Source organism: Nerophis ophidion, linkage group LG15 (assembly GCF_033978795.1).
Source record: "Nerophis ophidion isolate RoL-2023_Sa linkage group LG15, RoL_Noph_v1.0, whole genome shotgun sequence".
In the NCBI taxonomy this organism is placed as follows: Eukaryota; Metazoa; Chordata; class Actinopteri; order Syngnathiformes; family Syngnathidae; genus Nerophis; species Nerophis ophidion.
In genome coordinates this window covers 4,759,812-4,777,818 of record NC_084625.1, presented here as the reverse complement: position 1 = coordinate 4,777,818, position 18,007 = coordinate 4,759,812, and the positions used below count along the sequence as shown (strand labels likewise).

Below are 18,007 nucleotides of genomic sequence, written 5' to 3'. Positions count from 1 at the left end.
TAAAAAAGAATCTCAAACTAATTTATAAAACAGAACGTGAGCACAAAATGCATTGTGTGTTGCCCACTTGCTTGTAAATTGATGAAAACGGCAGTGTTTTTGTTTTTAGGTGTCTTGGTCGTATCAAATGAAACTTATAATTAGTTTATTACAAAATTTAGCTTGAAACATTAAAGGTTGACTATGTAGAATTACAAGAAAAACAACAGAAAAAGAATTCCAGCAGTCGATTGCAAGACCGTTGCTAAGTAAAACGGGCCGTTGCTAGGGACTCCGCTCTGAACAGAGGACAGCAGAGGAGGACTGCTAAGCAGGATATGTTTCATTTTTACCCTCATTAACAGCATCATAAATGACTTGTAGCTTGTTACAGGGACAGTGGAGGCTCTCTGCCTTCCAAACCACTGCTGCTCGGAGCCTCTGCTGTCACTGCTCTTGTCAAGTTGTAAAAAAAATTTAAAAAAAAGGAACTCCGTAGCACCGAAAGTCCGCGACGATAAACGTGTTTATGACAGATAAGACTACACAAATACACCCATCCTAACAAGTATATGATAAATCTAGACAACTTTTCCTTTTCTTTTACTTTCATACTGCAACAGTGATTGGATGTTTACTGAGGTGTGTGTGTCTGCTGCGCAGCCTGTGGAATGTTGAATACACGCACAGCGGAGGGGAACTTGAGAGGGAAGCCGACACTACTATATCGTGTGTGTCCCTTTTTCGGCGGATTTTTCCGCTAGTGCAGATAATTTCGTCAACTTGTAATGTAGTAATTTTGTGAGTTTATTCAAATTTGCTTTCTCAAATTTTGATTTGAGGGGGCAAGACAATTATTTAAGGGGGCTCTGCCCCCCTCTTGCCCCTGCGTAGAGCCGGCCATGGATGTCACACTGGTTTTCATTGAGGGCCGTTATGGCTGCCGTCGGAGGCCCGCTTGTAACAGAATAATATTTGTGTTACGGCCGGGGGGTGATATCGTATCAAATCAGTTTGATACTAAGGCTCAGATATCGGTATTGCATCGGAAGTGAAAAAGTGGAGTTCAAGTACCTAGGAGTCTTGTTCACGAGTGGGGGAAGAGTGGAAGGTGAGATCGACAGGCGGATCGGTGCGGCGTCTTCAGTAATGCGGACGTTGTATCAATCCGTTGTGGTGAAGAAGGAGCTGAGCCGGAAGGCAAAGCTCTCAATTTACCGCTCGATCTACGTTCCCATCCTCACCTATGGTCATGAACTTTGGGTCATGACCGAAAGGACAAGATCACGGGTACTAGCGGACCAAATGAGTTTGGGTCTCTCCCTTAGAGATAGGGTGAGAAGCTCTGCCATCCGGGAGGAACTCAAAGTAAAGCCGCTGCTCCTCCACATGGAGAGGAGCCAGATGAGGTGGTTCGGGCATCTGGTCAGGATGCCACCCGAACGCCTCCCTAGGGAGGTGTTTAGGGCACGTCCAACGCCTCGGGATCCCCCGGGAAGAGCTAGACGAAGTGGCTGGAGAGAGGGAAGTCTGGGCTTCCCTGCTTAGGCTGCTGCCCCCGCGACCCGACCTCGGATAAGCGGAAGATGATGGATGGATGGTGAAAAAGTTCTCATGCATTTTAGCTTCATCCTGAACGCTGAGCTGAAGGCTGAATGAAGTACACCAGGGGTGGGCATTACGTCGATCTCGGAGGGTGTGTCAGTCGATCTCAAGCCAGGCATTAAAAAATAGACATAAAAATGAGCAATCATCAATCATACCAAGACTTCACTTTCGTCAGTTGTTTGACATTCTCGGCACCCGAGGATCTTGTGAGATGACGCTGGCTGCTGCCAGCTCATATTTAAGAAAAAAATCACTAACAGGGCGGATGCAGAGAAACACATTTTATTTCTAGAGACTCCGTACCTACTGTCAAAACTCTAAAGACCGACAGCACACTTCCTGTCTTCACCATAAAAGACCTGTTTCATCCTGCCTGTGCTAACAAAATAAGAGTCTCAGAAAGCTAGCAAGCTACGGAGTTTGATGCCAATGTATTTCTCCCCCGCCCTCAGCGACCGCTTTCTCACTTGCTTGCCCACCCGCACAGTCACTGACGTCACTCACCTGCTGCCAGACATTAAAGGGCCACACACATATGCTACTCTCATAACAAAGTGTTTAAAAACGAGTATGCAAGTTGGACAAATGAGATGCCAAATCCAACCACTTTCATGTGGTATTGGACAGAAAGGACGACTTTTTTTTCTCCTCCATTTGAAAATGCGGACGTTATCATCACCACTGTCTAATTCCAATCAATGCAAGTCATCAGAATCAGGTAATACACCAACTTATATTCTTGTCTTCATGAAAGAAAGGAATCTATGTGTGTTAAACATGCTTGTATTATCATTAAACACCATTAACTTGTTAACAAAAATGTCTCCTTCATAAATAAATAAATATAAATTATAAATAGGAATGAGGTAGATCTCCTCGACTTGGTCAATTGAAAAGTAGCTCGCCTGCGGAAAAAGTGTGAGCGCCCCTGAAGTACACTTTTTGTCACAAAAATCGTTACTTACGATAAATATTAGGGATATAAATAAATAAATAAATGGGTTGTACTTGTATAGCGCTTTTCTACCTTCAAGGTACTCAAAGCGCTTTGACACTACTTCCACATTTACCCATTCACACACACATTCACACACTGATGGAGGGAGCTGCCATGCAAGGCGCCTACCAGCACCCATCAGGAGCAAGGGTGAAGTGTCTTGCTCAGGACACAACGGACGTGACGAGGTTGGTATTAGGTGGGATTTGAACCAGGGCCCCTCGGGTTGTGCACGGCCACTCTCCCAGGATGCACCGAAATGAAAATTTGTGGCCGAAGCCGAAGCCGAATAAAACTTAAACGCTTGGCCGAAGGCCAAATACCGAATAATGAATGCAGTTTTTCACAATTTTTTTTATATTGCATAAATAGCCTAGAAAAAATATTTAGACATGTTTTTCAAATAAAGTAATTTATTGAATATTGACATTTTTTTCAATATTCCAGAAGCCTTTACTGTTCAAAAAAAAGCACAAAGTTTTTCATTTATATTAGGCCTTCAAACAAAACATGCATTCCAAAAAAAAAATAAAGTGCATTAAAGTGGATAAAGTGGGACGGCGTGGCGCAGTGGGGAGAGTGGCCGTGTGCAACCCGAGCATCCCTGGTTCAATTCCCACCTAGTACCAACCTCGTCACGTCCGTTGTGTCCTGAGCAAGACACTTCACCCTTGCTCCTGATGGGTGCTGGTGGGCGCCTTGCATGGCAGCTCCCTCCATCAGTGTGTGAATGTGTGTGTGAATGGGTAAATGTGGAAGTAGTGTCAAAGCGCTTTGAGTACCTTGAAGGTAGAAAAGCGCTATACAAGTACAACCCATTTATCATTTATAAACCCACAACAAATGAATTATTGTCCTTTTGGCCAAAGTCTGCTTAGCCACAGTAGATATGCTAATAATGTAAACAGAAGGCTCAAGTAAATCTCAATTAAGTGTGTGCATGTAACCTCATACACTTATACAGGTAGCCTACACAACAGGCTAATAATGTAAACAGAGGCCCCACTAAATCTCAATTAAGTGTGTGCTTGTAACCTCATACACTTATACAGGTAGCCTACACAACAGGCTAATAATGTAAACAGAGGCCCCACTAAATCTCAATTAAGTGTGTGCTTGTAACCTCATACACTTATACAGGTAGCCTACACAACAGGCTAATAATGTAAACAGAGGCCCCACTAAATCTCAATTAAGTGTGTGCTTGTAACCTCATACACTTATACAGGTAGCCTACACAACAGGCTAATAATGTCAACAGAGGCCCCACTAAATCTCAATAAGTGTGTGCTTGTAACCTCATACACTTATACAGGTACACAACATATCCCAGGCCAGAACAGATTTGTCAATAACAGTACTTCAGCTTCAGAATAAAAAGAAGGAAACTAACTATGTACAAAACAATTTAAATTTAACACTGCACGTTGGTTGATTGCGTCACCGCGTCAAAAAATTGCGTCACACGCCACTATTCGGCCTTGTTTTTAACTCATTCCACCGAAGGCCGAATGTGACTTTTTTTTCCATATTCGGCCGAATATATTTGGTTACCGATTAATCGGTGCATCCCTAATAAATATGTTTGACTTTATTGCCTGAAAGCGATTTGTCCGTCTCAGGGCGCAGCGAGGGACGCGTGCACAACAACAACAACAACAACAAGATCAACAACACCCACCAGCCAAGAGCAACATCAGGACCTACTTCCAGCCAAGAGTAAACTCCTCACCGTCCACATTCGACCGCACATCGGAGACAAGTCGGACGAGCCCTACAACGTCACGCCGCGGCAAACTGTACGCCGCGCGACTTTTCGATTTTGCCGACTGTTTGCACCGCGGGCCGTTTACCGCCTGCCGTTCTGCACCTGCAGGTCATCCCGGCCGGGGGCAGCAGCAACGTGCACCTGTCTTTCACGCCGCCCGCCATGTCCGGACAAAGTGGCGAGTCCAAGTGTGTGGGCTTGGCTCTGGGCTACATTAGTCTGGACTCCCAGGTAACACTCGCTCACCTCATGTTGTTGAGAGTTTTGCAAAGGTCTCCTGTTTAGAAACCAAGTGTTTACTAGATGAGGCAATGCTTGACGGAATTGCGTGTGAATGCTCCAATGCTGAAGTTGAACTGAAATTCTGACAGGAATGTAAGACTAGTTGGAATGTTGACGAGTTTGAATTTGCAGGGAAACTGGAATTTGGTTTGGAACTTGGGAAAGTTCTAGTTTGAATGTCAAGGATGAGTGGAATGGACCGCTCGCCTGTATCGGTTGGGGACATCTCTACGCTGCTGATCCGCTTGAGATGGTTTCCTGTGGACGGGACTCTCGCTGCTGTCTTGGATCCGCTTGAACTGAACTCTCGCGGCTGTGTTGGAGCCACTATGGATTGAACTTTCACAGTATCATGTTAGACCCGCTCGACATCCATTGCTTTCGGTCCCCTAGAGGGGGGGGGTTGCCCACATCTGAGGTCCTCTCCAAGGTTTCTCATAGTCAGCATTGTCACTGGCGTCCCACTGGATGTGAATTCTCCCTGCCCACTGGGTGTGAGTTTTCCTTGCCCTTTTGTGGGTTCTTCCGAGGATGTTGTAGTCGTAATGATTTGTGCAGTCCTTTGAGACATTTGTGATTTGGGGCTATATAAATAAACATTGATTGATTGATTGATTGGAATGTGTTGATGTTGGAATGGTTTGAATATGTTGAAAAATGATGGAATTGTGCAACTTAGGAAAATGTCCCATTCGTTTTAATGGGAACTTCCTGGAAATTTGTGATTTTTTCAGAAATTGATTAGGAGCATGAATGAGCTGAATTGGTTGGTGTTGGAATTGTTTAAATCGGTCAAGAAATGTTGAAGTAGTAACATTTTTAATTGAGTAATAGTATTATGGAATTTCGGAAAAAATGAGAATTTTTCCAGTTAAAAAAAAAACCTCGTTTTTGGTCCTGTTCAAGAAGAATGATTTGACAGTGGAGTGGTTGAAGTGGGTTGGAAAATGTTGAAGGAGTAGTCGACAGAAAAACGGGATTCCTGGGATTTCCTGGAATTTTTTGGAACTTGGGGAAAATTATAGTTTGAATGTTCAAGTTGAGTGGAATGTGTTGATGTTGGAATGGTTTGAATAGGTTGAAAAATGTGGGAGTTGTGCAACTTGGGAAAATGTCCCATTCATTTTAATGGGAATTTCCTGGAAATTTGGGATTTTTTTATAAAATGATTAGGAGCATGAATGTCCTGAATGAGCTGAATTGGTTGGTGTTGGAATTGTTTAAATCGGTCAAGAACTGTTTGTCCTAACTAAGAAGATTGTTTTGACAGTGGAACAATTTGAAATAGGTTGAAAAATGTGAAAGGAGTCATCGCACTAAAAGAGTTGGAAATAAGGTTAGAGAAAAAAAATCCCATTCAATGAGAATGTTTGGAAATTTGGGGATTCCTGGAAAAAAGGGATTTTTTTGGAAAATTAAAAAAAAAAAACAACTCTGAATTTTCTGAATGAGTTGAAATGGTCGGTGTTGGAATTTTTCAAAACGGTCGAGAAATTTTGAAGTTGAGAAATAGTATTACGAAATTCATGGAATTTCGGGAATTTTTCAAAACGGTCGAGAAATTTTGAAGTTGAGAAATAGTATTACGAAATTCATGGAATTTCGGGAATTTTTCAAAACGGTCGACAAATTTTGAAGTTGAGAAATAGTACTACGAAATTCATGGAATTTCAGGAATTTTTCAAAACGGTCGAGAAATTTTGAAGTTGAGAAGTAGTATTACGAAATTCATGGAATTTCGGGAATTTTTCAAAACGGTCGAGAAATTTTGAAGTTGAGAAATAGTATTACGAAATTCCTGGAATTTCGGGAATTTTTCAAAATGGTCGACAAATTTTGAAGTTGAGAAATAGTACTACGAAATTCATGGAATTTCGGGAATTTTTCAAAACGGTCGAGAAATTTTGAAGTCAAGAAATAGTATTACGAAATTCATGGAATTTCGGGAATTTTTCAAAACGCTCGAGAAATGTTGAAGTTGAGAAATAGTATTACGAAATTCATGGAATTTCGGGAATTTTTCAAAACGGTCGAGAAATGTTGAAGTCGAGAAATAGTATTACGAAATTCATGGAATTTCGGGAATTTTTCAAAACGGTCGAGAAATTCTGAAGTTGAGAAATAGTATTACGAAATTCATGGGATTTCGGGAATTTTTCAAAACGGTCGAGAAATTTTGAAGTTGAGAAATAGTATTACGAAATTCATGGAATTTCGGGAATTTTTCAAAACGCTCGAGAAATTTTGAAGTTGAGAAATAGTATTACGAAATTCATGGAATTTCGGGAATTTTTCAAAACGGTCGAGAAATTTTGAAGTTCAGAAATAGTATTACGAAATTCATGCAATTTCAGGAATTTTTAAAAACGGTCGAGAAATTTTGAAGTTGAGAAATAGTATTACAGAATTCCTGGAATTTCGGGAAAACCGGGAATTTTTCCAGTTAAAAAAAAAAGCTTTGTTTTTTGTCCTGATTAAGAGGAATGATTTGACAGTGGAGCGGTTGAAGTGGGTTGGAAAATGTTGAAGGAGTAGTCGACAGAAAAAAGGGTTTGGAAAAACGGGATTCCTGGGATTTCCTGGACGTTTTTGGAACTTGGGAAAAATTATAGTTTGAATGTCCAAGTTGAGTGGAATGTGTTGATGTTGGAATGGTTTGAATAGGTTGAAAAATGAGGGAGTTGTGCAACTTAGGAAAATGTCCCATTCATTTTAATGGGAATTTCCTGGAAATTTGTGTAAAGCGGGATTTTTTATAAAATGATTAGGAGCATGAATGTCCTGAATGAGCTGAATTGGTTGGTGCTGGAATTGTTTAAATTGGTCAAGAACTGTTGAAGTAGTAACATTTTTTTAATTGAAAAATCGGGAAAACTGGGAATTTTTCAAGGTCTTAAACCAACTTTTTTTGTTTTTGTCCTAAGAGGATTGTTTTGACAGTGGAACAATTTGAAATGGGTTCAAAAATGTGAAAGGAGTCATCGCACTAAAAAGGTTGGAAATAAGGTTAGAGAAAAAAAATCCCATTCAATGAGAATGTTATGGAAATTTGGGGATTCCTGGAAAAGAGGGATTTTTTGGGGAAAATTCTAAAAAAAACAAAAAAACTGAATTTTCTGAATGAGTTTAAATGGTCGGTGTTGGAATTTTTCAAAACGGTCGAGAAATTTTGAAGTTGAGAAGTAGTATTACGAAATTCATGGAATTTCGGGAATTTTTCAAAACGGTCGAGAAATTTTGAAGTTGAGAAATAGCATTTCAGAATTCCTGGAATTTCGGGAAAACCGGGAATTTTTCCAGTTCAAAAAACAACTTTGTTTTTGGTCCGGATCAAGAAGAATGATTTGACAGTGGGTTGGAAAATGTTGAAGGAGTAGTCAACAGAAAAAAGGGTTTGGAAAAACAGGATTCCTGGGATTTCCTGGAATTTTTTGGAACTTGGGAAAAATTATAGTTTGAATGTCCAAGTTGAGTGGAATGTGTTGATGTTGGAATGGTTTGAATAGGTTGAAAAATGTGGGAGTTGTGCAACTTGGGAAAATGTCCTATTCATTTTAATGGGAATTTCCTGGAAATTTGGGTAAAGCGGGATTTTTTGTAAAATGATTAGGAGCATGAATGTCCTGAATGAGCTGAATTGGTTGGTGTTGGAATTGTTTAAATTGGTCAAGAACTGTTGAAGTAGTACAATTTTTTAAATTAAAAAATCGGGAAAACCGGGAATTTTTCAAGGTTTTAAACCAACTTTTTTGTTTTTGTCCTAACTAAGAGGATTGTTTTGACAGTAGAACAATTTGAAATGGGTTGAAAAATGTGAAAGGAGTCATCGTACTAAAAAGGTTGGAAATAAGGTTAGAGAAAAAAAATCCCATTCAATGAGAATGTTTGGAAATTTGGGGATTCCTGGAAAAGAGGGATTTTTTGGGAAAAATTCTAAAAAAAAACAAAAAACTGAATTTTCTGAATGAGTTGAAATGGTCGGTGTTGGAATTTTTCAAAACGGTCAAGAAATTTTGAAGTTGAGAAATAGTATTACGAAATTCATGGAATTTCGGGAATTTTTCAAAACGGTCGAGAAATTTTAAAGTTGAGAAATAGTATTACAGAATTCCTGGAATTTCGGGAAAACAGGGAATTTTTCCAGTTCAAAAAACAACTTTGTTTTTGGTCCTGATCAAGAAGAATGATTTGACAGTGGGTTGGAAAATGTTGAAGGAGTAGTCGACAGAAAAAAGGGTTTGGAAAAACGGGATTCCTGGGATTTCCTGGAATTTTTTGGAACTTGGGAACAATTATAGTTTGAATGTCCAAGTTGAGTGGAATGTGTTGATTTTGGAATGGTTTGAATAGGTTGGAAAATGTGGGAGTTGTGCAACTTGGGAAAATGTCCCATTCATTTTAATGGGAATTTCCTGGAAATTTGGGATTTTTTTGTAAAATGATTAGGAGCATGAATGTCCTGAATGAGCTGAATTGGTTGGTGTTGGAATTGTTTAAATCGGTCGAGAAATGTTGAAGTAGTAACATTTTTAATTGAGTAATAGTATTATGGAATTTCGGAAAAACGGGAATTTTTCCAGTTAAAAAAAATAATTGTTTTTGGTCCTGTTCAAGAAGAATGATTTGACAGTGGAGCGGTTGAAGTGGGTTGGAAAATGTTGAAGGAATAGTCGACAGAAAAACGGGATTCCTGGGATTTCCTGGAATTTTTTGGAACTTGGGGAAAATTATAGTTTGAATGTCCAAGTTGAGTGGAATGTGTTGATGTTGGAATGGTTTGAATAGGTTGGAAAATGTGGGAGTTGTGCAACTTGGGAAAATGTCCCATTCATTTTAATGGGAATTTCCTGGAAATTTGGGTAAAGCGGGATTTTTTTGTAAAATGATTAGGAGCATGAATGTCCTGAATGAGCTGAATTGGTTGGTGTTGGAATTGTTTAAATCGGTCGAGAAATGTTGAAGTAGTAACATTTTTAATTGAGTAATAGTATTATGGAATTTCGGAAAAACGGGAATTTTTCCAGTTAAAAAAAATAATTGTTTTTGGTCCTGTTCAAGAAGAATGATTTGACAGTGGAGCGGTTGAAGTGGGTTGGAAAATGTTGAAGGAATAGTCGACAGAAAAACGGGATTCCTGGGATTTCCTGGAATTTTTTGGAACTTGGGGAAAATTATAGTTTGAATGTCCAAGTTGAGTGGAATGTGTTGATGTTGGAATGGTTTGAATAGGTTGAAAAATGTGGGAGTTGTGCAACTTGGGAAAATGTCCCATTCATTTTAATGGGAATTTCCTGGAAATTTGGGTAAAGCGGGATTTTTTTGTAAAATGATTAGGAGCATGAATGTCCTGAATGAGCTGAATTGGTTGGTGTTGGAATTGTTTAAATTGGTCGAGAAATGTTGAAGTAGTAACATTTTTAATTGAGTAATAGTATTATGGAATTTCGGAAAAAACGGGAATTTTTCCAGTTAAAAAAAGAAATTGTTTTTGGTCCTGATCTAGAAGAATGATTTGACAGTGGAGCGGTTGAAGTGGGTTGGAAAATGTTGAAGGAGTAGTCGACAGAAAAACGGGATTCCTGGGATTTCCTGGAATTTTTGGGAACTTGGGGAAAATTATAGTTTGAATGTTCAAGTTGAGTGGAATGTGTTGATTTTGGAATGGTTTGAATAGGTTGAAAAATGTGGGAGTTGTGCAACTTGGGAAAATGTCCCATTCATTTTAATGGGAATTTCCTGGAAATTTGGGATTTTTTTATAAAATGATTAGGAGCATGGATGTTCTGAATGAGCTGAATTGGTTGGTGTTGGAATTGTTTAAATTGGTCGAGAAATGTTGAAGTAGTAACATTTTTAATTGAGTAATAGTATTATGGAATTTCGGAAAAACGGGAATTTTTCCAGTTAAAAAAAAAATAGTTTTTGGTCCTGTTCAAGAAGAATGATTTGACAGTTGAACGGTTGAAGTGGGTTGGAAAATGTTGAAGGAGTAGTCGACAGAAAAAAGGGTTTGGAAAAACGGGATTCCTGGGATTTCCTGGAATTTTTTAGAACTTGGGAACAATGATAGTTTGAATGTCCAAGTTGAGTGGAATGTGTTGATGTTGGAATGGTTTGAATAGGTTGGAAAATGTGGGAGTTGTGCAACTTGGGAAAATGTCCCATTCATTTTAATGGGAACTTCCTGAAATTTGGGATTTTTTAATAAAATGATTAGGAGCATGAATGAGCTGAATTGGTTGGTGTTGGAATTGTTTAAATCGGTCAAGAACTGTTGAAGTAGTGACATTTTTCTAATTGAAAAATCGGGAAAACGGGGAATTTTTCAAGGTCTTAAACCAACTTTTTTGTTTTTGTCCTAATTAAGAAGATTGTTTTGACAGTGGAACAATTTGAAATGGGTTGAAAAATGTGAAAGGAGTCATCGCACTAAAAAGGTTGGAAATAAGGTTAGAGGAAAAAAATCCCATTCCATTAGAATGTTATGGAAATTTGGGGATTCCTGGAAAAGAGGGATTTTTTGGGAAAATTCTAAAAAAACAACCTCAGAATTTTCTGAATGAGTTGAAATGGTCGGTGTTGGAATTTTTCAAAACTCTCGAGAAATTTTGAAGTTGAAAATAGTATTACGAAATTCATAGAATTTCGGGAATTTTTCAAAACGGTCGAGAAATTTTGAAGTTGAGAAATAGTATTACGAAATTCATGGAATTTCGGGAGTTTTTCAAAACGGTCGAGAAATGTTGAAGTTGAGAAATAGTATTCCGAAATTCATGGAATTTCGGGAATTTTTCAAAACGGTCTAGAAATTTTGAAGTTGAGAAGTAGTATTACGAAATTCATGGAATTTCGGGAATTTTTCAAAACGGTCGAGAAATTTTAAAGTTGAGAAATAATATTACAGAATTCCTGGAATTTCGGGAAAACCGGGAATTTTTCCAGTTCAAAAAACAGCTTTGTTTTTGGTCCTGTTCAAGAAGAATGATTTGACAGTTGAGCGGTTGAAGTGGGTTGGAAAATGTTGAAGGAGTAGTCGACAGAAAAAAAGGGTTTGGAAAAACGGGATTCCTGGGATTTCCTGGAATTTTTTAGAACTTGGGAACAATTATAGTTTGAATGTCCAAGTTGAGTGGAATGTGTTGATGTTGGAATGGTTTGAATATGTTGAAAAATGTGGGAGTTGTGCAACTTGGGAAAATTTCCTATTCATTTTAATGGGAATTTCCTGGAAATTTGGGTAAAGTGGGATTTTTTGTAAAATGATTAGGAGCATGAATGTCCTGAATGAGCTGAATTGGTTGGTGTTGGAATTGTTTAAATTGGTCAAGAACTGTTGAAGTAGTAACATTTTTTAATTTTGAAAAATCGGGAAAACGGGGAATTTTTCAAGGTCTTAAACCAACTTTTTAGTTTTTGTCCTAACTAAGAAGATTGTTTTGACAGTGGAACAATTTGAAATGGGTTGAAAAATGTGAAAGGAGTCATCGCACTAAAAGGGTTGGAAATAAGGTTAGAGAAAAAAAATCCCATTCAATGAGAATGTTTGGAAATTTGGGGATTCCTGGAAAAGAGGGATTTTTTTGGAAAATTAAAAAAAAAACAACTGAATTTTCTGAATGAGTTGAAATGGTCGGTGTTGGAATTTTTCAAAACGGTCGAGAAATTTTGAAGTTGAGAAATAGTATTACGAAATTCATGGAATTTCGGGAATTTTTCAAAACGGTCGAGAAATTTTGAAGTTGAGAAATAGTATTACGAAATTCATGGAATTTCGGGAATTTTTCAAAACGGTCGACAAATTTTGAAGTTGAGAAATAGTACTACGAAATTCATGGAATTTCGGGAATTTTTCAAAACGGTCGAGAAACTTTGAAATCGAGAAATAGTATTACGAAATTCATGGATTTTCGGGAATTTTTCAAAACGCTCGAGAAATTCTGAAGTCGAGAAATAGTATCACGATATTCATGGAATTTCGGGAATTTTTCAAAACGCTCGAGAAATTTTGAAGTTGAGAAATAGTATTACGAAATTCACGGAATTTCGGGAATTTTTCAAAACGGTCGAGAAATTTTGAAGTTGAGAAATAGTATTACGAAATTCATGGAATTTCGGGAATTTTTCAAAACGGTCGAGAAATTTTGAAGTTGAGAAATAGTATTACGAAATTCATGGAATTTCGGGAATTTTTCAAAACGCTCGAGAAATGTTGAAGTTGAGTAATAGTATTACGAAATTCATGGACTTTCGGGAATTTTTCAAAACGGTCGAGAAATTTTGAATTTGAGAAATAGTATTACGAAATTCATGGAATTTCGGGAATTTTTCAAAACGGTCAAGAAATTTTGAAGTCGAGAAATAGTATTACGAAATTCATGGAATTTCTGGAATTTTTCAAAACGGTCGAGAAATTTTGAAGTTGAGAAATAGTATTATGAAATTCATGGAATTTTGGGAATTTTTCAAAACGGTCGAGAAATTTTGAAGTTGAGAAATAGTATTACAAAATTCATGGAATTTCGGGAATTTTTCAAAACGGTCGAGAAATTTTGAAGTTGAGAAATAGTATTACGAAATTCATGGAATTTCGGGAATTTTTCAAAACGGTCGAGAAATTTTGAAGTTGAGAAATAGTATTACGAAATTCATGGAATTTCAGGAATTTTTAAAAACGGTCGAGAAATTTTGAATTTGAGAAATAGTATTACAGAATTCCTGGAATTTCGGGAAAACCGGGAATTTTTCCAGTTAAAAAAAAAAGCTTTGTTTTTCGTCCTGATTAAGAGGAATGATTTGACAGTGGAGCGGTTGAAGTGGGTTGGAAAATGTTGAAGGAGTAGTCGACAGAAAAAAGGGTTTGGAAAAACGGGATTCCTGGGATTTCCTGGAATTTTTTGGAACTTGGGAACAATTATAGTTTGAACGTCCAAGTTGAGTGGAATGTGTTGATGTTGGAATGGTTTGAATAGGTTGGAAAATGTGGGAGTTGTGCAACTTGGGAAAATGTCCCATTCATTTTAATGGGAATTTCCTGGAAATTTGGGTAAAGCGGGATTTTTTTAGAAAATGATTAGGAGCATGAATGTCCTGAATGAGCTGAATTGGTTGGTGTTGCAATTGTTTAAATTGGTCGAGAAATGTTGAAGTAGTAACATTTTTAATTGAGTAATAGTATTATGGAATTTCGGAAAAACGGGAATTTTTCCAGTTAAAAAAACCCCCTTGTTTTTGGTCCTGTTCAAGAAGAATGATTTGACAGTGGAGCGGTTGAAGTGGGTTGGAAAATGTTGAAGGAGTAGTCGACAGAAAAAAGGAGTTTGGAAAAACGAGATTCCTGGGATTTCCTGGAATTTTTTGGAACTTGGGAAAAATTATAGTTTGAATGTCCAAGTTGAGTGGAATGTGTTGATGTTGGAATGGTTTGAATAGGTTGAAAAATGTGGGAGTTGTGCAACTTGGGAAAATGTCCCTTTCATTTTAATGGGAACTTCCTGGAAATTTGGGTAAAGTGGGATTTTGGGGAAAATGATTAGGAGCATGAATGTCCTGAATGAGCTGAATTGGTTGGTGTTGGAATTGTTTAAATCGGTCAAGAACTGTTGAAGTAGTAACATTTTTTTAATTGAAAAATCGGGAAAACGGGGAATTTTTCAAGGTCTTAAACCAACTTTTTTGTTTTTGTCCTAACTAAGAAGATTGTTTTGACAGTGGAACAATTTGAAATGGGTTGAAAAATGTGAAAGGAGTCATCGCACTAAAAAGGTTGGAAATAAGGTTAGAGAAAAAAAATCCCATTCAATGAGAATGTTTGGAAATTTGGGGATTCCTGGAAAAGAGGGATTTTTTGGGAAAATTAAAAATAAAAAAAAGAAGAATTTTCTGAATGAGTTGAAATGGTCGGTGTTGGAATTTTTCAAAACTCTCGAGAAATTTTGAAGTTGAGAAATAGTATTACGAAATTCATGGAATTTCGGGAATTTTTCAAAACGGTCGAGAAATTTTGAAATCGAGAAATAGTATTACGAAATTCATGGAATTTCGGGAATTTTTCAAAACGCTCAAGAAATTTAGAAGTTGAGAAATAGTATTACGAAATTCCTGGAATTTCGGGAATTTTTCAAAACGCTCGAGAAATTTTGAAGTTGAGAAATAGTATTACGAAATTCACGTAATTTCGGGAATTTTTCAAAACGGTCGAGAAATTTTGAAGTTGAGAAATAGTATTACGGAATTCCTGGAATTTTGGGAAAACCGGGAATTTTTCCATTTCAAAAAACAGCTTTGTTTTTTGTCCTGATTAAGAGTAATGATTTGATGCTGGAACAGTTAAATTGGGTTGAAAAATTTGTAGTAGTCGGCAAAAAAAGGGTTTGAAAAAATGGGAAAGCTGGGAATTCCTGGAATTTTTTTGGAACTTATAAAAATAATAGTTTGTATGTCCAGCATGAGTGGAATATGTTGAAGGTGGAATGGTTTGTATCAGTTGAAACATGTGGAAATGGTGGAAGTTTCATTTTGAATGGGGAAAAATGTCCCGGAAAACTTGGAATTCTGGGAAATCTCGGAATTTTCTGGAATTTGTCAATTTGGTTTGGAGCATTCACACAATTATTGTGGTTTAGAAGATCAGTGAGCCGGTCCCCTTTTGCTCATACTTCATTATTTTTGGTTTCCCAGCTAACTGTATGTTCATCCACAGTGTGGAGCCGCTCCACTAAATGAATAATAGCACCAGTACATTTCTAACAAGTATTGTTATCAGTGATGTGCGCATCCATACTGAAATATCATTACCTCCGATACCACATCTTTATACTCTCAGTCGCTATGGTAACCAGCACTGGATCTGGACTCGGATGTGGTGTTTCAGTCATGTAGCCACACTTACCAACATCAATAGATACCTGTATCGCAGAATGGAGGCGGAGCTTAAGCGACGAGTGCAACATTGAGCGCTGTGAGTGTGATGTGCGTTACAGGAGGCTAAACGCGTCCCGGGCAGAGTCAGCCGACTTCAAGGCCTGGATTTGGATCCCATCAGGGTGGATCTGCTCGCCGTGGTCAAGCCTGCAGTGTAAGGATATCATACGTCATTCCCGCCAGGGGGGAGGAGCTTAGAGGCACACTGATGATGATCGTGCTTCCTGTTGTTGCTGCAGACTGTTGGTGCAGATGGAGGACGACCAAGGAATGTTGACGTTTCAGGCCTCCGCCGGGGATTTACTCATAATGGAAGGAGACCAGGTCAGGATGTCAATAGACCACATGTCACTTGATATATACATACATACATACATACAAATATATATACACACCCCGTTTCCATATGAGTTGGGAAATTGTGTTAGATGTAAATAAAAACAGAATACAATGATTTGCAAATCATTTTCAACCCATATTCAGTTGAATATGTTACAAAGACAAGATATTTGATGTTCAAACTCATAAACTTATTTTCTTTTTTTGCAAATAATAATTAACTTAGAATTTAATGGCTGCAACACGTGCCAAAGTAGTTGGGAAAGGGCATGTTCACCACTGTGTTACATCACCTTTTCCTTTTAGCAACACTCAATAAACGTTTGGGAACTGAGGAAACTAATTGTTGAAGCTTTGAAAGTGGAATTCTTTCCCATTCTTGTTTTATGTAGAGCTTCAGTCCTTCAACAGTCCGGGGTCTCCGCTGTCGTATTTTATGCTTCATAATGCGCCAGACATTTTCAATAGAAGACATGTCTGGACTGCAGGCGGGCCAGGAAAGTACCCGCACTCTTTTTTTTTTTTTTTTTTTACAAAGCCACGCTGTTGTAACGTGCTGAAAGTGGCTTGGCATTGTCTTGCTGAAATAAGCAGGGGCGTCCATGAAAAAGACGTCACTTATGTTGTTCCAAAACCTGTATGTACCCTTCACAGATGTGTAAGTTACCCATGCCTTGGGCACTAATACACCCCCATACCATCACACATGCTGGCTTTTCAACTTTGCGCCTATAACAATCCGGATGGTTCGCTTCCCCTTTGGTCCGGATGACACAATGTCGAATATTTCCAAAAACAATTTGAAATGTGGACTCGTCAGACCACAGAACATTTTTCCACTTTGCATCAGTCCATCTTAGATGATCTCGGGCCCAGAGAAGCCGGCGGCGTTTCTGGATGTTGTTGATAAATGGCTTTCGCTTTGCATGGTGAAGTGAAGTGAATGATATTTATATAGCGCTTTTTCTTTAGTGACTCAAAGCGCTTTACATAGTGAAACCCAATATCTAAGTTACATTTAAACCAGTGTGGGTGGCACTGGGGGCAGGTGGGTAAAGTGTCTTGCTCAAGGACACAACGGCAGTGACTAGGATGGCGGAAGCGGGGATCGAACCTGCAACCCTCAAGTTGCTGGCACGGCTGCTCTACCAACCGAGCTATGCCGCCCCACAAGTAGAGTAGTAGAGCTTTAACTTGCACTTACAGATGTAGCGACAAACTGTATTTAGTGACAGTGGTTTTCTGAAGTGTTCCTGAGCCCATGTGGTGATATCCTTTAGAGATTGATGTCGGTTTTTGATACAGTGCCGTCTGAGGGATGGAAGGTGACTGTCATTCAATGTTGGTTTATAGACTGTATATTTTATGATGTGTATGTTGTGCAGGTGTCAGTGCAAGAGTTCAGCGACATGCAGACGTTCCTTCTGAAGAACCCGACCGACATGCCCCTGCGCTTCAAGCTCAGCACCTGCTCGCCATTTTCAGTGTCTCAGGTCCCACATCGAGGAGAGACCAGCACCTCGGGGAAAACCACCTCTGCTGACTCGGACTCTGTGCTCCTACAACCGCAGAACAGCACACAGGTGCCAGCGGCACTGCTGCTTTACTTAACTTACCTTAACTTAACTTAAATTCTTCATTTACTGGTGCACAGCTTTTACTCTTAAACTTGACTTAACTCCTTCATTTAGTGGTAAACAGCGGCTTTACTTAATTTAACTTCTTCATTGATTGGTGCACGGCCTTAACTCCTCACTTAACTCTTTCATTGATTGGTGCACAGCCGCAACTCTTCACTTAACTTAACTTAACTTCTTCATTGATTGGTGAACAACTGCAACTCTTAACTTAACTTATTCATTGATTAGTGCATGGCTTTAACTCTTAACTCTTTCATTGATTGGTGCACGGCTTTAACTCTTAACTTAACTTAACTTAACTTATTCATTGATTAGTGCATGGCTTTAACTCTTAACTCTTTCATTGATTGGTGCACGGCTTTAACTCTTAACTTAACTTAACTTAACTTATTCATTGATTAGTGCATGGCTTTAACTCTTAACTCTTTCATTGATTGGTGCACGGCTTTAACTCTTAACTTAACTTAACTTAAC

The 18,007-nt window shown here is 38.4% G+C and overlaps 1 protein-coding gene across 1 annotated transcript in view; it reads left to right on the top strand.

Annotated features, from left to right (window-relative positions):
• The window catches only part of dlec1 (DLEC1 cilia and flagella associated protein), a 97,400-nt gene that overhangs the window by 70,545 nt on the left and 8,848 nt on the right, over nt 1–18,007 (top strand). The window contains exons 30-34 of the mRNA XM_061921268.1: nt 4,207–4,383; nt 4,461–4,583; nt 15,614–15,708; nt 15,794–15,878; nt 17,279–17,476. Coding sequence (XP_061777252.1) covers nt 4,207–4,383; nt 4,461–4,583; nt 15,614–15,708; nt 15,794–15,878; nt 17,279–17,476 — 678 coding nt within the window. The remainder of the gene's footprint in view (nt 1–4,206; nt 4,384–4,460; nt 4,584–15,613; nt 15,709–15,793; nt 15,879–17,278; nt 17,477–18,007) is intronic.